This window comes from Crocodylus siamensis, chromosome 7 (assembly GCF_052110815.1).
Source record: "Crocodylus siamensis isolate JL-2025a chromosome 7, ASM5211081v1, whole genome shotgun sequence".
NCBI classification, from domain to species: Eukaryota; Metazoa; Chordata; order Crocodylia; family Crocodylidae; genus Crocodylus; species Crocodylus siamensis.
Genome location: NC_143401.1, coordinates 62,084,067 through 62,106,409, shown reverse-complemented (window position 1 = coordinate 62,106,409; position 22,343 = coordinate 62,084,067). Strand labels below are relative to the sequence as shown.

General features: G+C 43.3%; 1 protein-coding gene across 6 annotated transcripts in view; it reads left to right on the top strand.

The window, feature by feature from the left end:
• PRKG1 (protein kinase cGMP-dependent 1) overlaps positions 1 to 22,343 on the top strand; it is a 1,074,795-nt gene that overhangs the window by 1,043,179 nt on the left and 9,273 nt on the right. For all 6 annotated transcript variants that reach the window (XM_090058529.1, XM_090058528.1, XM_090058532.1 and 3 more), the window contains 5 exons: positions 7,946 to 8,035; positions 10,441 to 10,582; positions 16,886 to 17,049; positions 19,709 to 19,831; positions 19,916 to 19,978. In XM_090058529.1, coding sequence (XP_089914655.1) covers positions 7,946 to 8,035; positions 10,441 to 10,582; positions 16,886 to 17,049; positions 19,709 to 19,831; positions 19,916 to 19,978 — 582 coding nt within the window. The remainder of the gene's footprint in view (positions 1 to 7,945; positions 8,036 to 10,440; positions 10,583 to 16,885; positions 17,050 to 19,708; positions 19,832 to 19,915; positions 19,979 to 22,343) is intronic.

Sequence of the window (22,343 nt, the reverse complement as noted above, 5' to 3'; positions counted from 1 at the left end):
AATTCTTAACTTCCAACCCTTGCAAACTCACTGATCTGGAAGTCTCGTTGTATTCTATCTAGTATCTATCCCTGATACCAGGAATATTAAAATAATTTCAGCAAGCCAAAAGAGAATCTAGTTCATCTTCCAGGATTTTAAAAAGCAGCATTTTAATGGTTTTATGAGAAACAAAAGATATGTCTCTGTGGGTGCATTGATAAGTGCAATTAATGTGCCTGAATTTTCTTCACAGAAAATTAAGAATCATTAAACTACATCCTTGTTCTCATGTGAATGTGTGCCCATCAGGAGCAAGTTTGATCCTGATGGGAGCAGTTCACTCTAGGGCTGCTCCTGCCCTGCTCTGTTTCAGTGTAGCAGCCAGGATGAGCTCTAGGCTGGTCCTAGTCTCCACAAGGTTGGGGAGAGCTGTTCTGGCAGCCAAGCAGCTGCATCCCAGCCACCTGGAGATTGGGTTAGGACCCAATCTCCACCTGGCCAGGTGATCTATCCCAGCAGCTGGGAATGCTGCATCCCAGCCATGTAGAGATGGGATTGGGAGTCAGTCTTCCCATGCTAGAAGAGCTTTCCTGATAACCAGGATTGCTGCTTTCCAGCCACATGGAGATTGGGTAGGGACCTGATCTCCACACGACTGGGAGAGCCATAGGTGGCAAAAGGCTGGGGCTTGGGGAGCTTAGCTTTCCCATACTAACTGCCAGTGGCAGCAGCAGCACCACTCGGCATACAGCCAGGCTAGTGCCCCATGTGCACTCAACTCCACATGGCTGAGAAAGAAGAGGCTAACTGTGCATGTGTTGCACCACACAGAGCAAAATGGGAGTTGTAGTTCTCATATGGATGCACGCACTCCACTCCCTCAAATAATATTTTCTTCCTCCACCTACGGGGAGAGCTGTGCCAGCATCTGGGACTACTCAAACTTTTCCTCCATTTGGGGTGGTCCTGGGCGATAGTCATAAGTTGATGTTGATGTTACATTTTTTCAAGTTGGCCTCAAGGACATCCTTGAAGCACTTTTGCTGCCCTTCTATTGAGTGTAAGCCTTGATTGAGCTGGGAAGCTAAAACGTGCTTTGGAAGCCTGGAGTCATACACTCAGATGACATGGCTGGCCCAGCACAGTTGACATTGGATAATCATCACCTAGTTGCTTGGGATGTTTGCATGTAAGAGGACACTAATGATGGTGCATCTATCTTCCCACTGGATTCAAAGGAACTCCCAAAGGCAGTATTTATGGCATCTTCTCTATGTTATCCAAGTCTCAGCTCTGTACAGTAAGGTGGGGATCACAACTGCTTGATAAACCATGAGCTTAGTTTCAGACATGATGTCATGATCTTCAAACACCTATTTCTTCAGGCATCTGAAATCTACATTTTAAGGCAACGGTCTGAAGGTCTGGTTCCAAGTGAGCACACACAAGAGCACCATCATTCCCAATTAAAGTTGGCTGCAATTAAACAGCTTACCATCCATTTAGTAGTTTAGCAGCACTCCAACTGGAAGCTTGTTGGTGGTAGGATATAGCATCACAGTAAGGAATCTCAAGAAGAGCATTGGAGTAATGATGCAGCTTTGCTTAACTCCAATTTTAACCTCAAATGGATCTGCAGTAGATTCATTACTAAGAATCAGCACTCACATACCATTATGGAACAGGGAGAAACTGGTGGCAAATTCTAGTGGGCATACAGATTTCAGAAGCATCATCCACAGTGCTTCTCAGCTGACCGAGTTGAAGGCTTTCACGAAATCAAAGAAAGCCATGCAGAGAAGTTTGTTATTCCCAAATTTTTTCCTGCAGCTGGTGAGCAGTGAAGATCATGTCAGTTGTGCCTCTTGATGTCCTAAGCCCACACTGAGATTCTAAGACGAGCTCTTCAGCAAGTGGAAGGAGACAGTTCAGGAGGTTCTTGCAATGATCTTTCCTGTGGTGGACTGCAAGGTGAGCTCTCTGTAATTTCCAGTCGAACTTGTCTCCTTTCTTGTAGACTGTCACAATCATGGTGTCCCTAAAGTCATCTGGGATTTTGTCATCATTCAAGATCCTTAGGATGAGGGCATGAAGCTGTGATCTGAGCTTCTCTCCCCATGTTTGAAGATTTCAGCAGGGATTCCATCAGCTCCAGATTCCTTGTTTTTCATCTGCTTGATGGCTTTTCTTACCTTGTTAAGGGTTGGAGGGATTTAAGCATCATCTCTGACTAGAGTTGAGAGCACTCTCATCAACAACAATTGAAAAGGTCTTCAAAATACTTCAGTGGGCATGGACTCCTTTTCTTTTGATCAGGTCTCCTCCATCTCAAGGGGGTGGTCCCTGAGTGTTCAGACCATACATGGCTTTGGTGGAAATGAAGAAACAGCACATATCATGGATGTCAGTGAGACGTTGAATCTCCTTTGTCTTGTCTTCCCACCATCTGTTCTTCACATTACAGGTCCTCTTATGGACCTCTGCTTTGTCTTGTTAGTAATTCAGTTTCTTTTGCTTAGAGTCGAAGTCATTCTGCCAAGTACAAAAGGCCTTGTGCTTGCAGTTGATCAGTACTCCGATATCCCAGTCATTCTCATCAAACCAGTCTTGATGTTTCCTGATAGGAAATACAAGTGTCTCTTCACAGATGCTGATGATGGTGGGCTTGAAGGCACTGTAAGTGCTGCTAACATTCTCCTCCCACTATTATTGATTAGAATTAACCAGTTTTTTTATTGAGGCAGTAGTGAAAGAAGTCTAGCTGTATTGGGTCCTTGAGTCCTCCAGTGTTGATCTTTCATCAACATTTTTTCTGCTTCAGCTGTTGTTTAGGAGCCAGTTTGAGTGATATAACTGAGTGGATGAGTTAATGATTGGTCCAGCAACCATCAGCTCCTAGCACAGCTCAGGTGATGCAGACGTGTTTGTGATCTGGTGCATAAACAATGTTATAGTTAGTCAAGTGCCAGTGATTAGATCATGAGTATTGCCACGATGTCTTGTGCCTGTTTTTCGGCAGAACAGGGTGTTGGTGATGGTAAGTCCATGTTCCATATAGCTGGTCAAGAGGAGGATGCATTAGAGTTGACCTTTCCCATTCTTTCCTTGCCAATGATTCTATTCTAGATGTTTGAGTCCCTTCTGGCTCTGTCATTGAAATCGCTGAGCAGAATATCAGAATGGACTTGGTCATGGTTGGCATAGAATTCACCCTTGGTTTCATTGGCAGCATTAAGAATTGGAGCATATGCACTGATAACAGTGGCATCTTGGCTCCCTGTCAATTTGAGATGGGGAATCATGAGGCATTCATTAATTCTGATAGGGAACTTTTTTATTTGGTTTATGAGTTCATTCTTAATGGCAAAGCTAACTCCATGAAGTCAGTGTTCTCCTTCCTGTTTGCACTTCCAGATGAGGGTATAGCCACCTCCTTGCTCTTTGAGCTGCCCATTTCCTGCTTGCCAGGTCTCAGTCAATACAGTGACATCAATATTGTGTTGCTTGAGTTCTTTCACCATGATTGTGGTGTGGCGCTCTGGGTATTCACTATTAGAATTATCCATGAAGGTCCTGATGTTCCAGGTTCCAAAATTCATTGTGTATCTTTTGTAGATTTTGACCACAGTAAAGATGATCCCACTGGATACAGTTATTCAGTCATGAAAAAGGTAGGCAGACTAGGGCACCTTTTCTAGGCCTCTCCCCATGTGGGGTGAACAGAATGGATCCTGAGGAGGGTTGCTCAGTCATAATTGCAGTTGCTGAATTGCACTCCTGTCTCATCCAGGTGCTAGATAACCTTCTTGTAACTTCCACCTTCATGCCAGTTCATGACTGGGAGCGTCCAGACAATCACAGTCCTGCTCCTGTTTTGGCTAGCTGGTCACCAAAGGACTGGAAAAGCCATTTTTATGACAGATGCCTATGCATGATTTATTTTATCATGGAGAAACTGCTGCACATCAGCTTCCACATGGTTCTTGACAGAACAAAACCTTGATCCAAGACAAGTGGATATTTCATTCTGCTGCAGCCTTCATCTGCCTTTGCAGCCACTGAGATTATAACATCTTCTTCTATCTGCTCTGCCATTGAGGCCTTGTAGACCCAGGGCTGGGGGCTGGAGAGGCTTATTATAATGGCGACCTGTACTCTCCATGTCACAGCACCATCAAAAAATATAGATGGCTTTTCAGGAGCGAATGCATTGACATCTGCTCTCCCCACCACATCCTGGCGGTCCAGCCACTGCATGGTCTGTGACTGTTTATTCATCAGTTACTCCTGCTTATTTCTCAGCTAACCTTCCCTGAAGGTCATTCCGCTATCTGCCACCTGTGGACACACTGGGTAGCAGTACAGCTCTGCCACCAAAATATTGTAATAAGTGTTCAATCATAACAGAGATTCTAAAGCAGAACTAATTCAGGGGGAGGGCTTTGTGAAAAGGAAAACACTATTAAAGAAATCAAAGCAGTACCATAGCCCTATTTTTGCAAAATCTTTGAACAGTAGTTCCGTTTAATTACTGATTAAAATGCATTAAAACCAGGAGAATTAAACTAAGCGGGGAAAGAAGCTAACTGTCTCTAAAGCAAAATACGTATTCAAAAAGAGGCTAATGTATTTATAAAATAAATGTTACATAGTGATTTAGTAAAGGACCAAATAATTTTATATTCAGCCAAGGGCTTCTTATAGGTAGAAAAAGGGATAAAGGACAGACTCTAAAAATGAAACCTTTTAAAACCTGACTGATTAAATCATGAAATACTATAATTCCATGTTACTATATATTTTACATTCAAATGTAGTGCTGAGCTTCAAGGAAGCAGTGAAAGGCCAGCTATATTTTTTTCCCGTGTGTCTTTGCACAACCACTTGCAAGAATATTTGAGCACTCATGGCGCACAGGCCAGGTCCTGGAGGACTGGAAAAGGGCCAGTGTGGTCCCTATTTTTAAGAAGAGGAGGAAGGAGGATCCAGGCAACTATAAGCCAGTCAGTCTCAACTCCATCCTTGGCAAAGTCTTTGAAAAGATTATTAAGGCTCATATATGTGAGATCCCAGCAAGAAAAATTATGCTGAGGAGAAACCAGCATGGGTTCATAGAAGGTAGATCATGCCTGACTAATCTAGTCTCTTTTTATGACCAGGTTACAAAACACCTGGACACAGGAGTAGGGGTTGACATCATTTACTTAGACTTCAGGAAGGCCTTCGATATGGTACCCCACCCCATACTGATGAACAAGTTAAGAGGCTGTGACTTAAATGATTACACAGTCTGGTGGGTCACAAATTGGCTAGAGGGTCATACCCAGAGAGTGGTAGTGGACTGGTCGGTATCGACCTGGAAGGGCTGGGCAGTGGGGTCCTGCAGGGCTCGGTCCTTGGACCGATACTCTTCAATTTCTTCATCGGTGACTTGGACAAGGGAGTAAAGTGTACTCTGTCCAAGTTTGCAGATGATTCAAAACTGTGGGGAGAAGTGGACACACTGGAGGGCAGGGAGCAACTACAGACAGACCTGGACAGGCTGGATAAATGGGCAGAAAACAATAGAATGCGATTTAACAAGGAAAAATGCAAAGTGCTGCACCTAGGGAGGAAAAATGCCTAGCACACCTACTGCCTAGAAAATGACCTGCTCGGTAGCACAGCAGCAGAAAGGGATCTCGGAGTCCTAGTGGACTCCAAGATGAACATGAGTCGTCAGTGTGACGAAGTCATCAGAAAACCTAACTGCACTTTATCATGCATCAGCAGATGCATAACAAACAGAACCAAGGAGGTGATACTTCCCCTCTATTGGGCACTGGTCAGACTGCAGTTGGAGTACTGCATGCAGTTTTGGGCACCGCACTTCAAGAGGGATGTGGATAACCTGGAGAGGGTCCAGAGAAGGGCCATTCGTATAGTTAAGGGCTTGCAGGCCAAGCCCTACAAGAAGAGACTAGGGCACCTTGACCTCTTCATCCTCCGCAAGAGAAAGTTGAGAGATGACCTTGTGGCTGCCTATACATTCATAATGGGGTTGCAGAAGGGAATGGTGAGGCTCTACTCACTATGGCACCTCAGGGGGTCACAAGTAATAATGGCCTTAAGCTAGCAGAGAGCAGATTTAGACTGGACAATAGAAGGAACTTCTTCACAGTTAGAGTGGCCAAAATCCGGGATGGGCTCCCAAGGGAGGTGGTGCCCTGGGGGTCTTCAAGAGGAGGTTGGATGGGCATCTGGCTGGGGTCGTCTGAACCCAGCACTGTTTCCTGCCTATGCAGGGGGTCGGACTTAATGATCTATTGAGGTCCCTTCCAACCCTAAGAGCTATGAATCTATGCATACAGAATTATTTGATACATGGAAAACTTACTGGCAATATCTTATCAGTATTACTCCTCCTCCTTACACTGGGTAATACCTTACTTCAGGAATATTTAAATTAACATGTACAAATATGTAGAAATTTCATTTTCCATTTTGCATGGTTATACTTATGGTAATTTTAATAAGGATGGCATATGCAGCTGCAGACCTCAGCTGCAAACTCTCCATCCCAGCTGTGAGACTTCCCATACTGGTGGCATCCCAATAAGGTATTTGTTAAGAGGAGGCTGGACAAATACCTCGTTGAGCTCATTTGAGCCCAGTTACCTCCTGACCATGGTAGGGGACTGGATTTGATGATCTTAAGGTTCCTTCTGGTCCTTCTTTCTATGATTCTATCTTATTGGGATGCCCCCAGTATGGAAAGTTTCACAGCTGGGAAGGAGAGTATGCAGCTGTGGGCAGTGCTGGCTGCCTTGAGTAGTGGGGGCAGACCCTCCTACACATGCAGATCAAATGCGGATACTAACCAGCTATAAAGTTAGTGTACATTTTCAAGGTATAGCTTTATAGCTGGTTGGACTGTTTGATGGCATGAATAGGTACTTTGCACACGTAGCTGGTTTCAGTTAATCACACAATTAATCAGTTAATTGCAGAATATCTGTAATTTGTAGAGGGGGCCTTAGTGTATTAATTACTTCAAAGAAATGAAATCTCTAGTACCTTCTCTTTTCACTTAACACAGATGTACAAACAGAATGTAAGGAGACATAGCAATATGTGCCTTTTTCTGCAGGAGCCTGAAACAATAGGTCTCAGAGGCGAAGCAACAGTACTGAGAGTTTTTCCTGTGCGTTTGTAAAGAGAAAAAATAATTTTGTTTAGTATCAATTTAAATAACCCAAATGAAAGATTTGTTATATAATGTTCTTATGTAATTAAATAAAATTCTCCATGATGCTAGTAAGAATTTTCAGTTTGCTGCACAAGAGTGCCTATAGAAACTAGAGGCTGGCCACTTAAGGTAAATGCTGACACAGAGTACATGGGGCCTTGAAATATATGCTACCTGCTCGATCTGTCTCATTAGGCATAGTTTTCACATACGCAGTCTCCTCGGGTGAGAAGAAAGCATCTTTTGATATCCAAATATTAATGGTTTCTTTTTAAGATCTGTGAAATATTAGCAAATTAGTTATGCTAAGTTCTTCCATGAGCCACAAATTGAGTGATATTCTTTTGAAATGATAAAATGAGACCGCTTCAGATCCAGAGATTGACTCCATACTTTGAAAGATAAAATGACCTACTCATTACCACAACTGGTGTAGCTATTGTATGTCTTCTTGTCAAGTGATCTTGGAAAGCAGTGATGTTTGGAAAGTTAAAAATGTCAGACCATATATTTACTGTACGGAAGAGCAATGTCCTTGTCCTCAGTTGTATGTGGTACACCTCAATATTCAAATACTGAATGCATTCTAAAGAAATATTTTTAGCATGGTACAACAGACTAAAAAGAGAAGATGAGATGTTTAGCTGATAAGAAGTGTGAAGTATCTCCTAAGTAACTTTTGCCAGAAAAAATCCCTTCACTTTTTATTGTATTTTTCTTGTTTACAAACAATAGGCTATATAGGACATTCAAGGACAGCAAATATTTATACATGTTGATGGAAGCCTGTCTAGGTGGAGAGCTTTGGACAATTCTCAGGGACAGGTAAGAGATTTTAGGATACATGCCAACTTGTGAATTGTGATATTCTAGAGTTTCATTCTCAGTAAACCATGCTAATATATGCCAGAGACCAGGTCTTCGGCCCTCACCAGGTTTTCATAGATTTCATAGACATTAGGGCTGGAAGGGACCTTGGGAGATCATCGAGTCCAGCCCCCTGCCCAAAGGGCAGGAAGTCAGCTGGGGTCATAGGATCCCAGCAAGATAAGCATCCAAGTTTTGTTTGGCACAGGACCCAAAAAAGGTGAAGAAGGGTAGAACTAAATCACACTTCTTTCTCTGCCAAGTCCTGCAGAAACATAATGACCCCAATATAACTGAGTAGCTCAACAGCTGATCTATATTTCACTAACAAGAGCAGAAACCACTTTACTAGCTGACAGTTGTCTTCTGCCACTTTGTCATGCTCTCTTTAAGAGAAGCCTACTTCACCCAAACCACTTCAGATTATTTAAAGAAAACAGAGCCAGGAAACAAAATCTGGTTCATAAAGTCTGTCCATTCTGTGTGCAGAATGAGGAAGGAATCCTGTGGAGAAACAATATGTGATCATGTAATTAAATAAGAATTCATATATACACGAGAGCTATGCGGAGGTTGCACAGGCAACTTACATTATGATATTTCCTTACTTTTGAATGCTTGACTTCGTTAGTTTAATAGTGGTTTTTTTAGATATGCAGTTTGTACGTCTGAGAGACAAGAAGAAAGATATAGACACCACAGATAAGAGGCAGAAAACTGTGTGATAAATTAACTATACACAGTATAGTAGCAATATAAACATGTGTAGTTTAATTTGTCAAATTAATATGTCCTGAGAGATAACATCTAAGGAGATGGAGCAGAAAATAAAACATAAATTTGATATTTTACTTTTCCATAAGTATTTTTTTCCATTATTCTTTTTACTAAGACGGGCATGTCATCATTATTTAAAAAGCACTATAACATCAACATTGAAATCAGTTCTTTTTTGAAGATTTGTTGAATTTAATTCTGTTCGCCTTAAATTATGGTATCTACTGCCACCTAGCTTAGAAGTGCCTTTTTTTTTGTTTCAGCTAGCACAGCTGAAGCAATTTTGCTGAGCTCATTTTACATAGCTCTGTAACTCACTCCAAATGAGGCGCAAGTGTTTCACTTTTTTAAATAGTATACAGATTGGTCATAACATGACAATTAAAATTTATTTTATGTTAAATTTGAACTTAACATTTTTGATTCCTATAATAGTTTCCATTACTAGATTTGACCCAAAACTAGGATTTAAACAAAGCTTTCTGCAAATTGATTGAGAGTAGGTTCAGGCTTGATATCAGTAGGCATTACTTTACGGTTAGTCCTGCCAGGTTCTGGAATGAGCTCCCAAGGGAGGTGGTGCCCTCCCCTATCTTGGGGGTCTTCAAGAGGAGGTTGGATAGATATCTGGCTAGAGTATTATGATCCCAGCACTCATTCCTGCCCAGGGCAGGGAGTCCGACTTGATGACCTGTTCAGGGTCCCTTCCTACCCTAGAAACTATGAAACTATGAAATTCAGCCTATTAAGTGCTAGTTACATGAGTGTAAATTACTTTTTTTTTACATGTGAAAACAAGTTGGCTAATGTTGAGTTTCTAATTCAGAAAGAGCTTCCAATTAGCTGGATAGATATTGTATTAGTAAGATGAAATTAGCGACTGACTACAGGCAGAGAAATCTTTTAGTAGGAAGAAGAAAGTGTGTGGTTCAAACTGTTGCTATAAAAGTTTGGCAGATAATGATTAAATATCTAACTCACAACTTGCTGGATTGCTAGATCTCATAATCAGTGTGAGATACTGATGTTCTTTCTTTTCCCAGTTGAATAAAACATAAGGACACCATACAAAAAGAAACTATCCTTATTCCTCTCTTTGAAATTGTAAACTTGCCTTCTACAAAGTAATAAGAGAAACAGAAAATATGATTGTACAGTTGTTTCACAGTATGGTTTCTTTTTGGCAGTTAGTGGGTTCCTACAATCATATCATTAAATACATTAAATGTACTCTCTTGGCACCACAAGCCCTTTAGGTAGCGAGACAGATATAACCTGTTGAAAAATGTGGTTTCATAGAAAAATCATTTTGAATTATGATTGCATTGTTGGGAACTTGATCTTGCAAAGTGAAATGAATGGGACTGTTTATGTACTTAAATTTAAGCACTTCCTTGGAAAATTGCCAATGTTTAAAAAGTTCCAAGACTGAGCCCTTAAAATCTAGCAGTATAAGTTAATTTCCTGATGTTTAATTTTATTGCTGTAATCATTGTGACATGCAATAGTAGTTCAAACAGATATACAATATTAATTGCAAATTATTTGAATACTGTGCTTAACCGTTTCCATTTTTTTCTGTATAGAGGTTCGTTTGAAGATTCTACAACCAGATTTTATACAGCATGTGTGGTAGAAGCTTTTGCCTATCTGCATTCCAAAGGAATTATTTATAGGGACCTCAAGCCAGAAAACCTCATTCTAGATCACAGAGGTTATGCCAAACTGGTGAGCACTTACATTATCTTTCTTCGGAGCAGAAAGAAAATATTACTGTCATGTTCACTACCCTACAGTTAAGGCTCCATTGCCTTTTCCATTACAGAACTCCTATTCTGGGGATTTTATAAGTCAGCCATAAAAATAGTGCTTTTGGCTGAAACTTGCCATTAGAATTCCAATCCTTGAGCGAATTGTTTTTAGGAAGAGAATGAGGAAAAATCAATCTAGGTATCTTTTTAGTTGTAAAGAGGCAGAAATTGAAGTTTGATATAGCTGTTGTAAAATCTGGGATCACACACAAATCTGCTACTGTAATGTTACAGGCTCCTAGTATCTCCTATGAATAATTTGCTTTTTGTTCTTAAAAAATGCTGATTTGTTTTATGGAGATACCACACCTTTGTTATCTCAATAAATTATCTTTATCATTTATTGTTTTGGAAACCTGACCTTGTGCTGTTAGAGTCATGCTAATATGGAATGCTGCTTCAATAGAAGGTTTGTTCCCCCATTGTAAGTAACATTTGGATTTTTTTTAAGGCCAAACCTATAGACAAGGGGTTGGACCCCACAAATACTTGATCTTACAGGTTATCTTTAAATCATCATAAAGACACTTAAAACAGGAGTAGTCACCTGTTTAAGGGTATTAAACCTGTGCTAAATACCCTTCAAACATTCTAAAGTTATGCCAATTCAAACAATGGTTATCTTTGATCTGTTTTACCCAGGTCATTCTGGGATATCATTAATCTGCCTTGGGAAGAGAAAAAGCTCTATTTTCTTATTTCCAGCATCCCAGGATGCAACATTTTCAGCCCTTCCCACTGTTTGCTTTCTGGGCAAACTTTCAACCATTCTGAACTCTGTTGCCCAGTGGGGTGGTGCTGGCTCCCTCTTGCCCCCAGGGAGTAGAATATGTATGCATCAAGCCCATTGGGTCTCATCTCTGCCTCGGTGTGGCTTGCATGCAGTGATATCCCTGGGTCTTAGCCCAGCTTTAGTGTGGCAGTCAGTGAGCTCTCTATGTTTCAGCTGTGCTGTGGTGCAAGTGCTAACCTACGTCCCCTCTGAAACAGTCCCAGTTCAGTAGAGGTGCACTGATGCATCCGTCTATACCATATTGGCACCAGTAAAAGCAAATTGACATTATCGGCAATCAGCTTTTTGGAGCTGATGTAGCCAATAACGTTGCCAGTAAGTGCCATGCATGCACGCAGTTGCAGCATGCACACAGCCAGGAATGCAGCCTGGCAGCATGGAGAGCAGCATCTGGTCTGTAAGTCTGTGTAGGGGAAGGGGAATGGGGGAGAGAAGGGACATGGACAGGGCAGATTGAGGCCCCCACGGTGAGGGAGGGAGTGGGGCTGAGGCACAGGGGCAGGGGAAGGCAATGCCCAGCTAGGGCAGGGCAGGGGCAAGGCAGGGTCCAGGATGGAGCTAGCGGCTCATCTGGGAGATGTGGGGGGAGTGGGGCAGGAGAGGCAGCTCCCACTGCACACATACCTGGGGGAGGGATGGGGGGCACATGCCCCCCAGATCTGTACATGGGGCAAGGACAGGCTGCCTGCTATGTGCTTGGGGCTGATTCTGCACTTCCCTCTTCTGGGGGGGCGGCACTTGGACTGGGTTGGGTAGGGTGGGCAGCGGTGGTACTGGGGGGGGCTACAGCGAATTTTGGGGTGACTGTAGGCCCCTCATGGCCTCCCCCCTCAGTGCTGCCACCACCCACCCTGTCTGGCCCAAGTGCAGCTGCTGGAAAGAGGACAACACAACCCTGGCCCCCAGCATTTTGAATGATGCCCACCCTTGCCCCACATACAGATCTGGAGGGGGGCACATGCACCCCATCCCTCCCCAGAGGTATGCACAGTGGTGGGATCTGCCTCCCTGCAGATCCTGGATGAGCCTCTGGCTCTGTCCCACACCCTGCCCTGCCTTGGCTGGGTAGCGCCTGCCCCTGCCCCCGCCCCAGCCCCAGTCCCACTTCCTCCCTCACCACAGGTGCCTCCATCTGACCCCCACCATGTCCCTTCCTTCCCCCATGCCCTTTGCCCCCAACAGACTTACCAGTTAGATACTGCTCTCTAAGCTGCCAGACTGCATAACAGCAATTGGATTGGTATCAGCCAATATGGCTGGTCAATAATCAGCCATCAATATCAGCCAAAAAAATCTTTATCGGTGCACCACTACAATTCAGTGAAACACATGCAAGATTTTGGTCCTTTATTTATTTATTTATTTTAATTCCTTTCTCTTTACCTCTCTCCCCTGCCCATTCACATTTTCTCTCCACCCACACATTGTTCCAGCTGGCTTCTTCTGAATGTGGGAAAGAAAGTTCAGTCCCTGGAGGGAAGCCACACCATGCCAAGTTATATGCCACCCTCCCCATACCCTCCCACTCCAGAGGAGGGATAGAGTTCTGGCTCCTTCCATACCTTTGTTCACCAAGCCATCTAAGCTAAATACAGACATTCAAAAAGCCTGAGCCTAAATTGATTCAATCTTTGCAGGCTAGTCTAACCTGTATAGATTGAACTAATTTGCAAGAGAGTAGACATTCACTTTTATTTATGGAAATGCAGCCACATGCCTACAGCTAGAAGCTGGGGCGGGGGGGTGCAAGAGTAAGCACCCTGCCCCCTTCCCTTCAGGCTGAAGGAAAACTGAGCTGAGAGGGGATGTGGCCAGACCCCAGCAGGCTGAGTATGACTGGGGAGGGGTTTAAATGTCCATCCTGGCCTGTAGAGACCCCAGCTGGGGTCTTCCTGGTTTTCCCCCTATCCCCCATGCCTGCTCATGGCACAGCACAGTCTGGGACTCCCAAAGCCCCCCTCCCAGCTAGGGGGCAATCCCACAGCACCTTCCAAGCTATCGAAGCTGGGGTTCTGCTTTGGGTAGCCCAGAAGCAAAGGTCAGGTTGGAAGAAGGGAGGGGAGCAAAGTGGCCTCAGCCCAGGTGCAGACTGGCACAGAGGGATGGTGGTGGTGACTTGATCCTGGACATGAGCCCCACCAGGCACATGGACCCACTCCTGCCCTGCCTTGTATGACCATGGAGTGCGTGGTGGTGACACACAGGGACTCTTGGAGTGGAACGTGAGGCACCCCAAGTTCTGGTCAGTCCCATGTGCTACCCCAGAGGTGGGGGCCAAGGTCTGGGTTTGATCCCAGGGTGCAACCAGTGCAGGCCACTCTGCTCCCACAGGCCCCACTGCTGCTGCCAGTAAGGGCCGAGCATACATGGCAGCACTGCATGGAAGCGGGACCAGAGCAGGGCGGGGTGCCTGGAGGCTCAGGCAGGGCCAGACCCATGGAGAAGGGCTTAAACAGGCCAGGAGCATGGATCACCACTGCTGCAGGAGGGAAGTGAGCCTGGACTGGCTTGTGTGATCCTCTGCTGCAGCTGCCCAAGCTTTCAGGCATCGTTGGGCCCCTCCTCCTGGGCCACAGCTCTGGTCTCCTCCTCTTGACCTGCTCGTGTTGCCCTATAGCGCCTGGGCCTTTCCTGCAGCTGCAGGCTTTTACCCAAACCTGCACAGTGGGAGCAGTGACCAAAGCAAGACACACTGCTAGGCAGCACTGGAGGTGTGGAGCCACTGCCTGCTGGGCACATGCGGCATAGACCGAGCTCCAGGAGTAGCCCCTTGCCCCACAGGCTGCAGCAGTGCCTGGCCAATGCGCAAGATCATGGCTGGGCCAGGCCAGAGACATAGCTGTGCTGGGGCCGCCCTGCCACTGGCACATCCTGGCCATGCACCATATCAGCTCTGCTCCCTGCTGCCAGTGGCTCTGGCCACTCCCAAGGCTCTGGTGTGGTTACACCTCATGCCCTGCCCAGTACCTGGCAGCCAAGGCCCACCACATCATGTGCCCAGCCTGGCTCAGCTGTCAGTTTCCTCTCCGGCTAGCTACCCTACCTTCCCCCACTCCCCACTGCATTCACCACTGGAGAGTAGCAGTGAGGCCGGCCCTGGCTCCTCCAGTGGTGCACATGGTGTGGGCTTTCCACCTCAGCCTCAGGTGCTGTTACCTGTGTCCCCCAGCTGCCAGATGCTGGAGCATGCACTGCTGACTCTTCCCGTACCTGGCAGCAGTGCAGTACAGCCACCTGTACCAGGTTTCAGGCACGGGATACTACCCCTGTGGCTTCTCCACTGCCACCACCAGGGGGCCCACACTGGTCATATTGATAGGCAGAAGCTGCTGGGCGTGCAGACAGAGGCAGTGGGGAAGCCACAGGGGTAGTGTCCTGTGCCTAGCACCTAATACACAAGGCTGTTCTGTGCTTCCACCACCAGGTAGGGGAAGAGTCAGCAGTGTGCGTGCAGCTTAGCATCTGGCAGCCCAGGGGATGCAGATAACAGTGCCTGAGGGACGCAAGTAACGGGGTGAGCTTGCACCATGCATGCCACTGCAGGGTCCATGGCTGGCCCAGGCACTACTCTCCAGTGGGTAGAAGGGGCTGCTGGGCAGGAGCCGACACACTCAAGCCCCTTTCCTGATCCCCCTGCCCCCAGCCTGGAACCCTCTGCTCAGCAGGGCTCATGTCCAGAATGGAGCCACTGCCACTGCGATCCCTCTGTGCTGTCCCTACCTGTGCTTGGGGCCATTTTACTCCCCTTCTCCTCCCCCCACCCCCGCAATCTGGCCTTTGTTCCTGGGCTGCCCCAAGTGAAACCCCAGACCCAGTAGCTGGGAAGGTACAGTGAGATTGCCCCCTTGGCTGGGAAGGGGTCTCTGGGAAGCCTGGGCCTTGCTGAGCCACAAGCTGTGGGGGAAGCCAGGAAAAACCCATCTGGGGTCCCTGCCAGTGGGATGAGGTGGGAGGGGAGGAATTAAAGCCTTCTCCATCCGCATTTGCTTGAGGCTACTGCTGGGGCTGACCACGTCTCTGTCTCCCCACCACTCCAGCAGCAAGGTGGGTGGGAGAATGTGTCACAGGCTGCTCTGCCCCAGCCAGGCACACCCCAGCTGGAGTGGAAGGCGGGGGAGAGGGGAGAGAGGGGGAATAAACCTCCTCCTTGCCTGCTTCGCCTCAGAGGCCCATGCCAGTCCAGCTTCTGGCCACAACCCCTGCCTTAGAGAGCAGAGGGGTGGAGCCTGGAACAGGCAGCACAATCCAGTCCAGGGTTGCAAAACATGCTGGGTGACTCTGATTTAACTTAAATCAGAAAGGGGACTGGGAGAGGAGTTCCATAAACTAGTTTGACCCCAATCAGTTAAGTCTGATACTACATTCAATCAGGTATGTCTTAAACCAGTTTCAGCCATTTTGAAACTGGTTTATGTGCACTGAACTTCTGTTCTGTTACAGGTTTAAACCAGTTTCTGATGACTTAAACCAGTTTGTGTGTAACTTCTGTCCCTAGCCCTAGTGGCAAGTCACAGTTGTGCAGGTCTGAAATTACATTAAGACTTCATTTGTGACAGCTCTGAAACTTTTCTAACTTTAAATCAGCATAACATTACACAGATTTAAAATACTTGACAACACCTTTAAATATAGGCTTAACTGTAGACATGGATGCATTCCCATAGTTTTCAGGTAAACCTTTAAGGTCAGTGGAGCCACTTGTACTAAAAATTAAGCATGTGTACCACTCTTTGTATTGAATGTGAACCTGAAGGTCTCAGCGGATACTTTCATTTTCAGCAGATAAACTTGTATTCCACTGGTAGCCCTTAAGCAAACCCCCACTGAAATACTTTCATGTGTTAAACAAAGAGGAAAATATGGCCAACAAAAAGTATTTTTCTTGGACTATGCTCTGCCTAAGTTGTAAATGCTATGAGTTCTTCAGATGGCATGGATTACCGCATAAAGTAGAGAATTAGGATGAACCACGGAAGATGCTTATGTTGACCTAAACTGTTGTCTACCTTTTGTTCTGTCCTAAGTAAACTGAACTGAATAGTTCATTATTCCGCTAGAAGTTGTGTGTTAAAAGAAAGAATGTGAGCAATATAGAAATCCCCAATATGGCTTAAATGAAGCAGATCATAGATATAAAGGACTTATTAAAGTAGCTCTGTTAATCACTAACCATCTATCAAGAGACATTTGGATCATTGTCATTTGCTCAGTTTAAGAGAATCTTCACTGTATATTACAAGAGTTAATCAAGAAAAAGTTGCTATATAGTTTTCTGTTTATTTTAAACAACTCTGGACACTTGGATTATGATGAAATTTCCATGAGGAAACCTTTATTTCTGCTTTGATTCTCTGTAAAAAAAACCTAAACACTTCACTGAAATGTCCTTTATTTCTTTGCCTTGATAGAATTCTATTTCTTTCACAGGTTGATTTTGGCTTTGCAAAGAAAATAGGATTTGGAAAGAAAACATGGACTTTTTGTGGAACTCCAGAATACGTAGCCCCAGAGATCATTCTGAACAAAGGTCATGACATTTCAGCAGACTACTGGTCATTGGGAATCTTAATGTATGAACTCTTGACTGGCAGGTATGGGCATTGGAACTGGAACTGCTGATAAAAATAGATCAGCGAATTTCAAAATATTTCTGTCACTGTCACTTTGATTAGGACATTAGAAGATTTGGAGCTAGCATTGTTGTAATGTTGTAATGGCATAGAATTGTTTGATAAACAAAATAATTAGTTTTCCAGTTCTGCGAAAGGGGAAGAGGAGCCTGGTGTTACCTCACCCCTATCCTTTTGCAGTAACTAACCTCCTTCTGCAGCTCAGGGAGGTAAGTGCAGCTCAGTAAATTGTCTCTTAACTGGCCTCAGTCAGTCAACAACAGATTTTATTTCCACTCCTGACTGAGACTAGCTGATCAGCTGCATGACAGACAGGGCTAGAATCATAAAATCATAGAAAAAGAAACATAAGGAAGCACTGACGTGCAAGTCACAATCCACCTGCTGTAATATTTATATAGCATGGAACACACTCCTCCTGCCTATCAGTGTCAATAAGTGTTACAACCACAGATTAAAGAGGGAGGAGGGTCTTTAAAGTTATGATATAATGCAAAAATATAAGTCCATTTTTACAGTTATCCAGGCCATTCTGCAGAATGATTTGAACAGGTTTCAAAATGTTTATTATAATATCTGTTTTAGATACAAATATTAAGAAAATAACTGTGATCTAGACATTTGAAACTTGTTTCCATTTACACAGAGTTTCCCTACAGAATAAAGATATTTATTGAAACTTGTTTGGGGGCAGAAGAAGAACAAACTCTCCAAAGCAGGAACAAAAGTGTTATAGCCATCACAACGAGCATGTCTTAGATATAACATTACAAGATTGGATGAGGCAAAGTGATTAATTTATTTCAACTTAGACCATTCCTTCCTTCACTGTCAGTTATACCCTAATTACTCCTCACTCAAAATTGAGACCATCCAGGTTTATTAATGTAATGCTTATGTACAATGTGGAGCTGATGGCAACCTTCGGCATATGTCTGGAATTAGGCTCAAACTCCTGTTTCTAGATCCACATCAAGACATATTAGCCATTTTACCACATTGCCCCTTAACACATGTAAAACAAATCTGAATTTCACTTTCAGCCACTGAGCTGCTGTTTCAAGGAGTTTAAAATAAACTAGGTTCTTCCTGAAAAACATATTCCAAATGCATCTTATTAAAGTAATATAATATTCCATGAAGAACTACAAATACTGTATTTAATATTATAACATGTTTAATAAAATTAACAAATGGAAACTCCATTTTGAGTCCTATACCTTCTGAAATATCCCTGGATGACTACAACTTTTTAGAAAAACAGGATTCTATCCTTTAATCTACTTTTGCACTGAAGGCACAACAGTCTTTTGAACAATTTCTTATGAATTAGTAGAATTTCTTATTCTAATGAAACTCTATTCCAATAAGTTTCTTTGAAGGTTGTCTAATATAACTTCAGGGTAATTTAAATTACAAAATGCTTGATGAAATGATTTCCAACACTGAAAGAAAAAAATTAAGTTACACTATAACTAAATATTTGCATTTTTTTTAACTGTCCAAACCATACATAATCTGTGTTCATAATTTATCTATCCCTGAAATAAAATTATAAATGTGAGACTTGCTTTTTTCCCCCCCTTTTATGCAATGTCTATGATGAAATTAATGTTATCCTTTTTTGGAATATGCTGATAAGTTTTTCTGCCAAAGAATCAAACTCCAGCCTTCCAATAAATACTTTGTATTAATCTGGAATTTCACATATCTTTTGATTTTGAAAGTATCATGATTACCATGTAGTTTATAATACTATGTAGTAACTACATATATTTAAAACTACATATATTGGAAAATCTTCTAGACATTGTCCAGTCTATCCTGTAAATCATTCAGTTAAAGTTCTTTCATTTTATTTTTCAAAACACCAATCAAATAAGGGATAATTCTTGGTCTTCTGCATGAAGTTCAAACAACAGACTCACCAAAGAAGCTCTCCATGAGAGTTGGAAGGAGCAGAATCTTCACCTCATCCTCTTCCACAGCCACACTACTGTCTGCTGTCCATGTGCATTTCCTTTGCATTAATCTAATCCAGTCATGCACCCACTACCACATGTACTGCCGCATGTACAGCCTCACCACTGCCTGTTCTTACTGTATCTTTGTTTCTTTAGAGAAGACAAACAATAGTCATAGGGCAGAAAAATGCAAAACTATTACATAATGAGTCAAATACAAAATAAATCAAGGATTTGGAACCTGAATTACCCTCTTGTTCCTCAAGCTGGCAATATGGGAAACTGTATGTTTAGTCTATGCAAAGGAAGGAATATCTTATATCACATTTTAGTCTCCTTTTCTGGACAACTGGAGCATCATAAATGAAATCCAGATACAAGCAATTCCAAAATCTCTTAATTGGAGAAAAGGTTACTAGGGCTTGGACATTTGAGGAGATAAGATAGGAAGCATCCTAGAGAACTCCTTAAAAATATAATATAAAGTATTTCAGCAGTCCTGATTTAGCTCCTTTTCCTTCAATGTTCCTAAGGCCCCAGGGGGATAAATAGTATTAGCCATATCATGTCATTGCTTCCCTTTGCTTCATCATAGGCTGCCATGAAACTACTTTTAAGACCTGCCCTTAACTTTTACCTTCTCTCTTCTCTTCAAGTCCACCTTTCTCAGGCCCAGACCCCATGAAGACCTACAATATCATACTAAGGGGGATTGACATGATTGAATTTCCAAAGAAGATTGCCAAAAATGCTGCTAATTTAATTAAAAAACTATGCAGGTAACAAGCTTAAACTTATTAAAGAAAAAAAGTCAGAAAGACAGAAAACAAGATTAGTAACTTACTTTTTTGCTCACTTTTTAGGGACAATCCATCAGAAAGATTAGGAAACTTGAAAAATGGTGTAAAAGATATCCAAAAGCACAAGTAAGTATATTTCATAACTGTTGGTTACTTCATGTGGAAGAAATACTGTTTTCAAACACCCTTATTTTTTAAGAAAAATCAATTAAAATTTTTTTTTTACTTTAGATTATTTTGCACTGTGTTAGACGTTTTATCACATTCTGGTCTCTGTTCTATTCTTTAACATGCAGCAAACAAGGTGATACGTGGAGTGAAAGAGCATACTCAGACACAGTAGTATTCTGGACCTTTGCTTATACAACTGGAAGCTTTGTTCTGCTGACTTTTTAGAATTCTGTGACAAACTTGTTCTCTTTCAATTTTTACTTTACTAATATATTTACTATTAAGTTTAGTATGGCTTTACATAATGCATTATGTGTTAGCAGTTCCTTACAAGATGCTGCAGTTTCACTTATCTGAACAATTTCATTTATCTGAATGGCTTCAGTAGTTCTTTCCAAAGGGGTTTAGATAACCAAAAATATACTGTATGTCCAAATGGCAGTCTGTCCCACAGTATTCAGAATCACCATTTACATTAATCCCTTTATATTTTATCACTACTTCCTAAGGTCTTCCTCTATTTTTTTTTACTGGGCCTATACCTGTAGTATTCTAGCAGAGTTGACATTTCTGATTTCTCTGACTCTTTTGAATATAATAGAATACAACCTCTCACTGATATTTCACTTGCTCTGTTTGTTCCCAGGAAGTTGATCTTGAAAGCAGATTTAGTTTGTGCAAATTTCACTCTATTTAACATAACTCTGTTGTTATAAATTTCAGGTAAAATGAGTGTGGAATGCTAAGCTATCATCAGAGGACTGGTGGTGGAGGGGTCATATTTAACAGGGAGGGATGTGGGCAGTGGGGTCCCCCAGGGCTTGGTCCTCGGGCCCGCACTGTTTAATCTCTTTATTAGTGACTTGGCTGAGGGGGGTGAAAAACACCCTGTTCAGATTCACTGATGACACCAAGATCTGGGGTGAGGTGGGCAAGCTAGAAGGGAGGGACAGGATACAACTGGACCTGGACAGGTTGCAGGGGTGGGTGAATGAGAATAGGATGGGATTCAATACTGACAAGTGCAGGGTACTTCACTTGGAAAGTAAGAACCAGCAGCATACCTATAGGCTGGGGAACTCCCTTCTCAAAGCAGAAAGAGATCTTGGAATCATTATCGATTCCAAAATTAACATGAGCCGCCAATGTGAGGATGTGGTCAGTAAGGCCAACTGCACCTTGTCATACATCCACAGATGCATCACAAGCAGGGCCAAGGAGGTGATCCTCCCGCTCTATGCGACACTGGTCAGGCCACAATTGGAGTACTGCATCCAGTTCTGGGCGCTGCACTTTAGGAGAGATGTGGCCAGCATCGAGAGGGTCCAGAGGAGGGCCACTTGTATTATCCGGGGACAGCAGGGCAGACCCTATGAGGAGAGGCTACAGGACCTGAACATGTTCAGCCTTCTCTTGTGAAGGGGACCTGGTGGCCATCTACAAGCTTACCGGGGGGACCAGCAGGTAATGGGAGAGACCCTGTTCACCCGAGCACCTCCCGAAGTAACAAAGAATAACAGCCATAAGTTGTTTGATAGTAGGTTCAGGGTGGACATTAGAAGACACTATTTCACAGTCAGGGCGGCTAGGATCTGGAACCAACTTCCCAGGGAAGTGGTGCTGGCTCCTACCGTGGGGGGTCTTTAAGAAGAGTCTTGACAATTACCTAGCTGGGGTCATATGAGCCCAGTATTCTCTTCTGCGGGGTGTTGGACTTGATGATCTACTTAGGTCCCTTCTGACCCTACATCTATGAATCTGTGACTAAATCTTGCTTTTGTGCTATACTATGGAATAATAGCATGGTTCCTTCACCAAATTTTCCTTGTTCCAGTAGTGTAACAACCTTCTAGTGGCCCATACAAGTAATTTGTTGTCCCCTTCTACAAGCAGCAGTTCAGCTGTGCTCTCTGGAATTTTTCGAGGTGGGAGCAAAAGCTCCCTGTGCACCAGATTTCTGAATAATCATCTTCTAAAATGCCCTGTCTTAAATTTAAGTAAATAGACATATATGAATGTCTTATATAGTTTGTATCCTTGAAAGTGCATCTTTATGCAATGTTTTGTTTGTCTGTTTGTTTTTTGTAAATTTGGTGCCTGAAAATTTGGGTGACTTAAATTTAATGGCATCTTATATTCAAAGGAATATAGGATTCCTCTTGTGAGAGGGAGACCCTTGGGACCAGGTAGAAGGTGAAAAGAAGCTGTCCTATAGTAAAGAGGTGTTACCTTGCAGCTTTAGCAGTTTGGAAGATAATGATTGAATTCCATTTTTGGGTCACATGTTATTTTCCTGACACTTTAAAATGCTTCTACATTA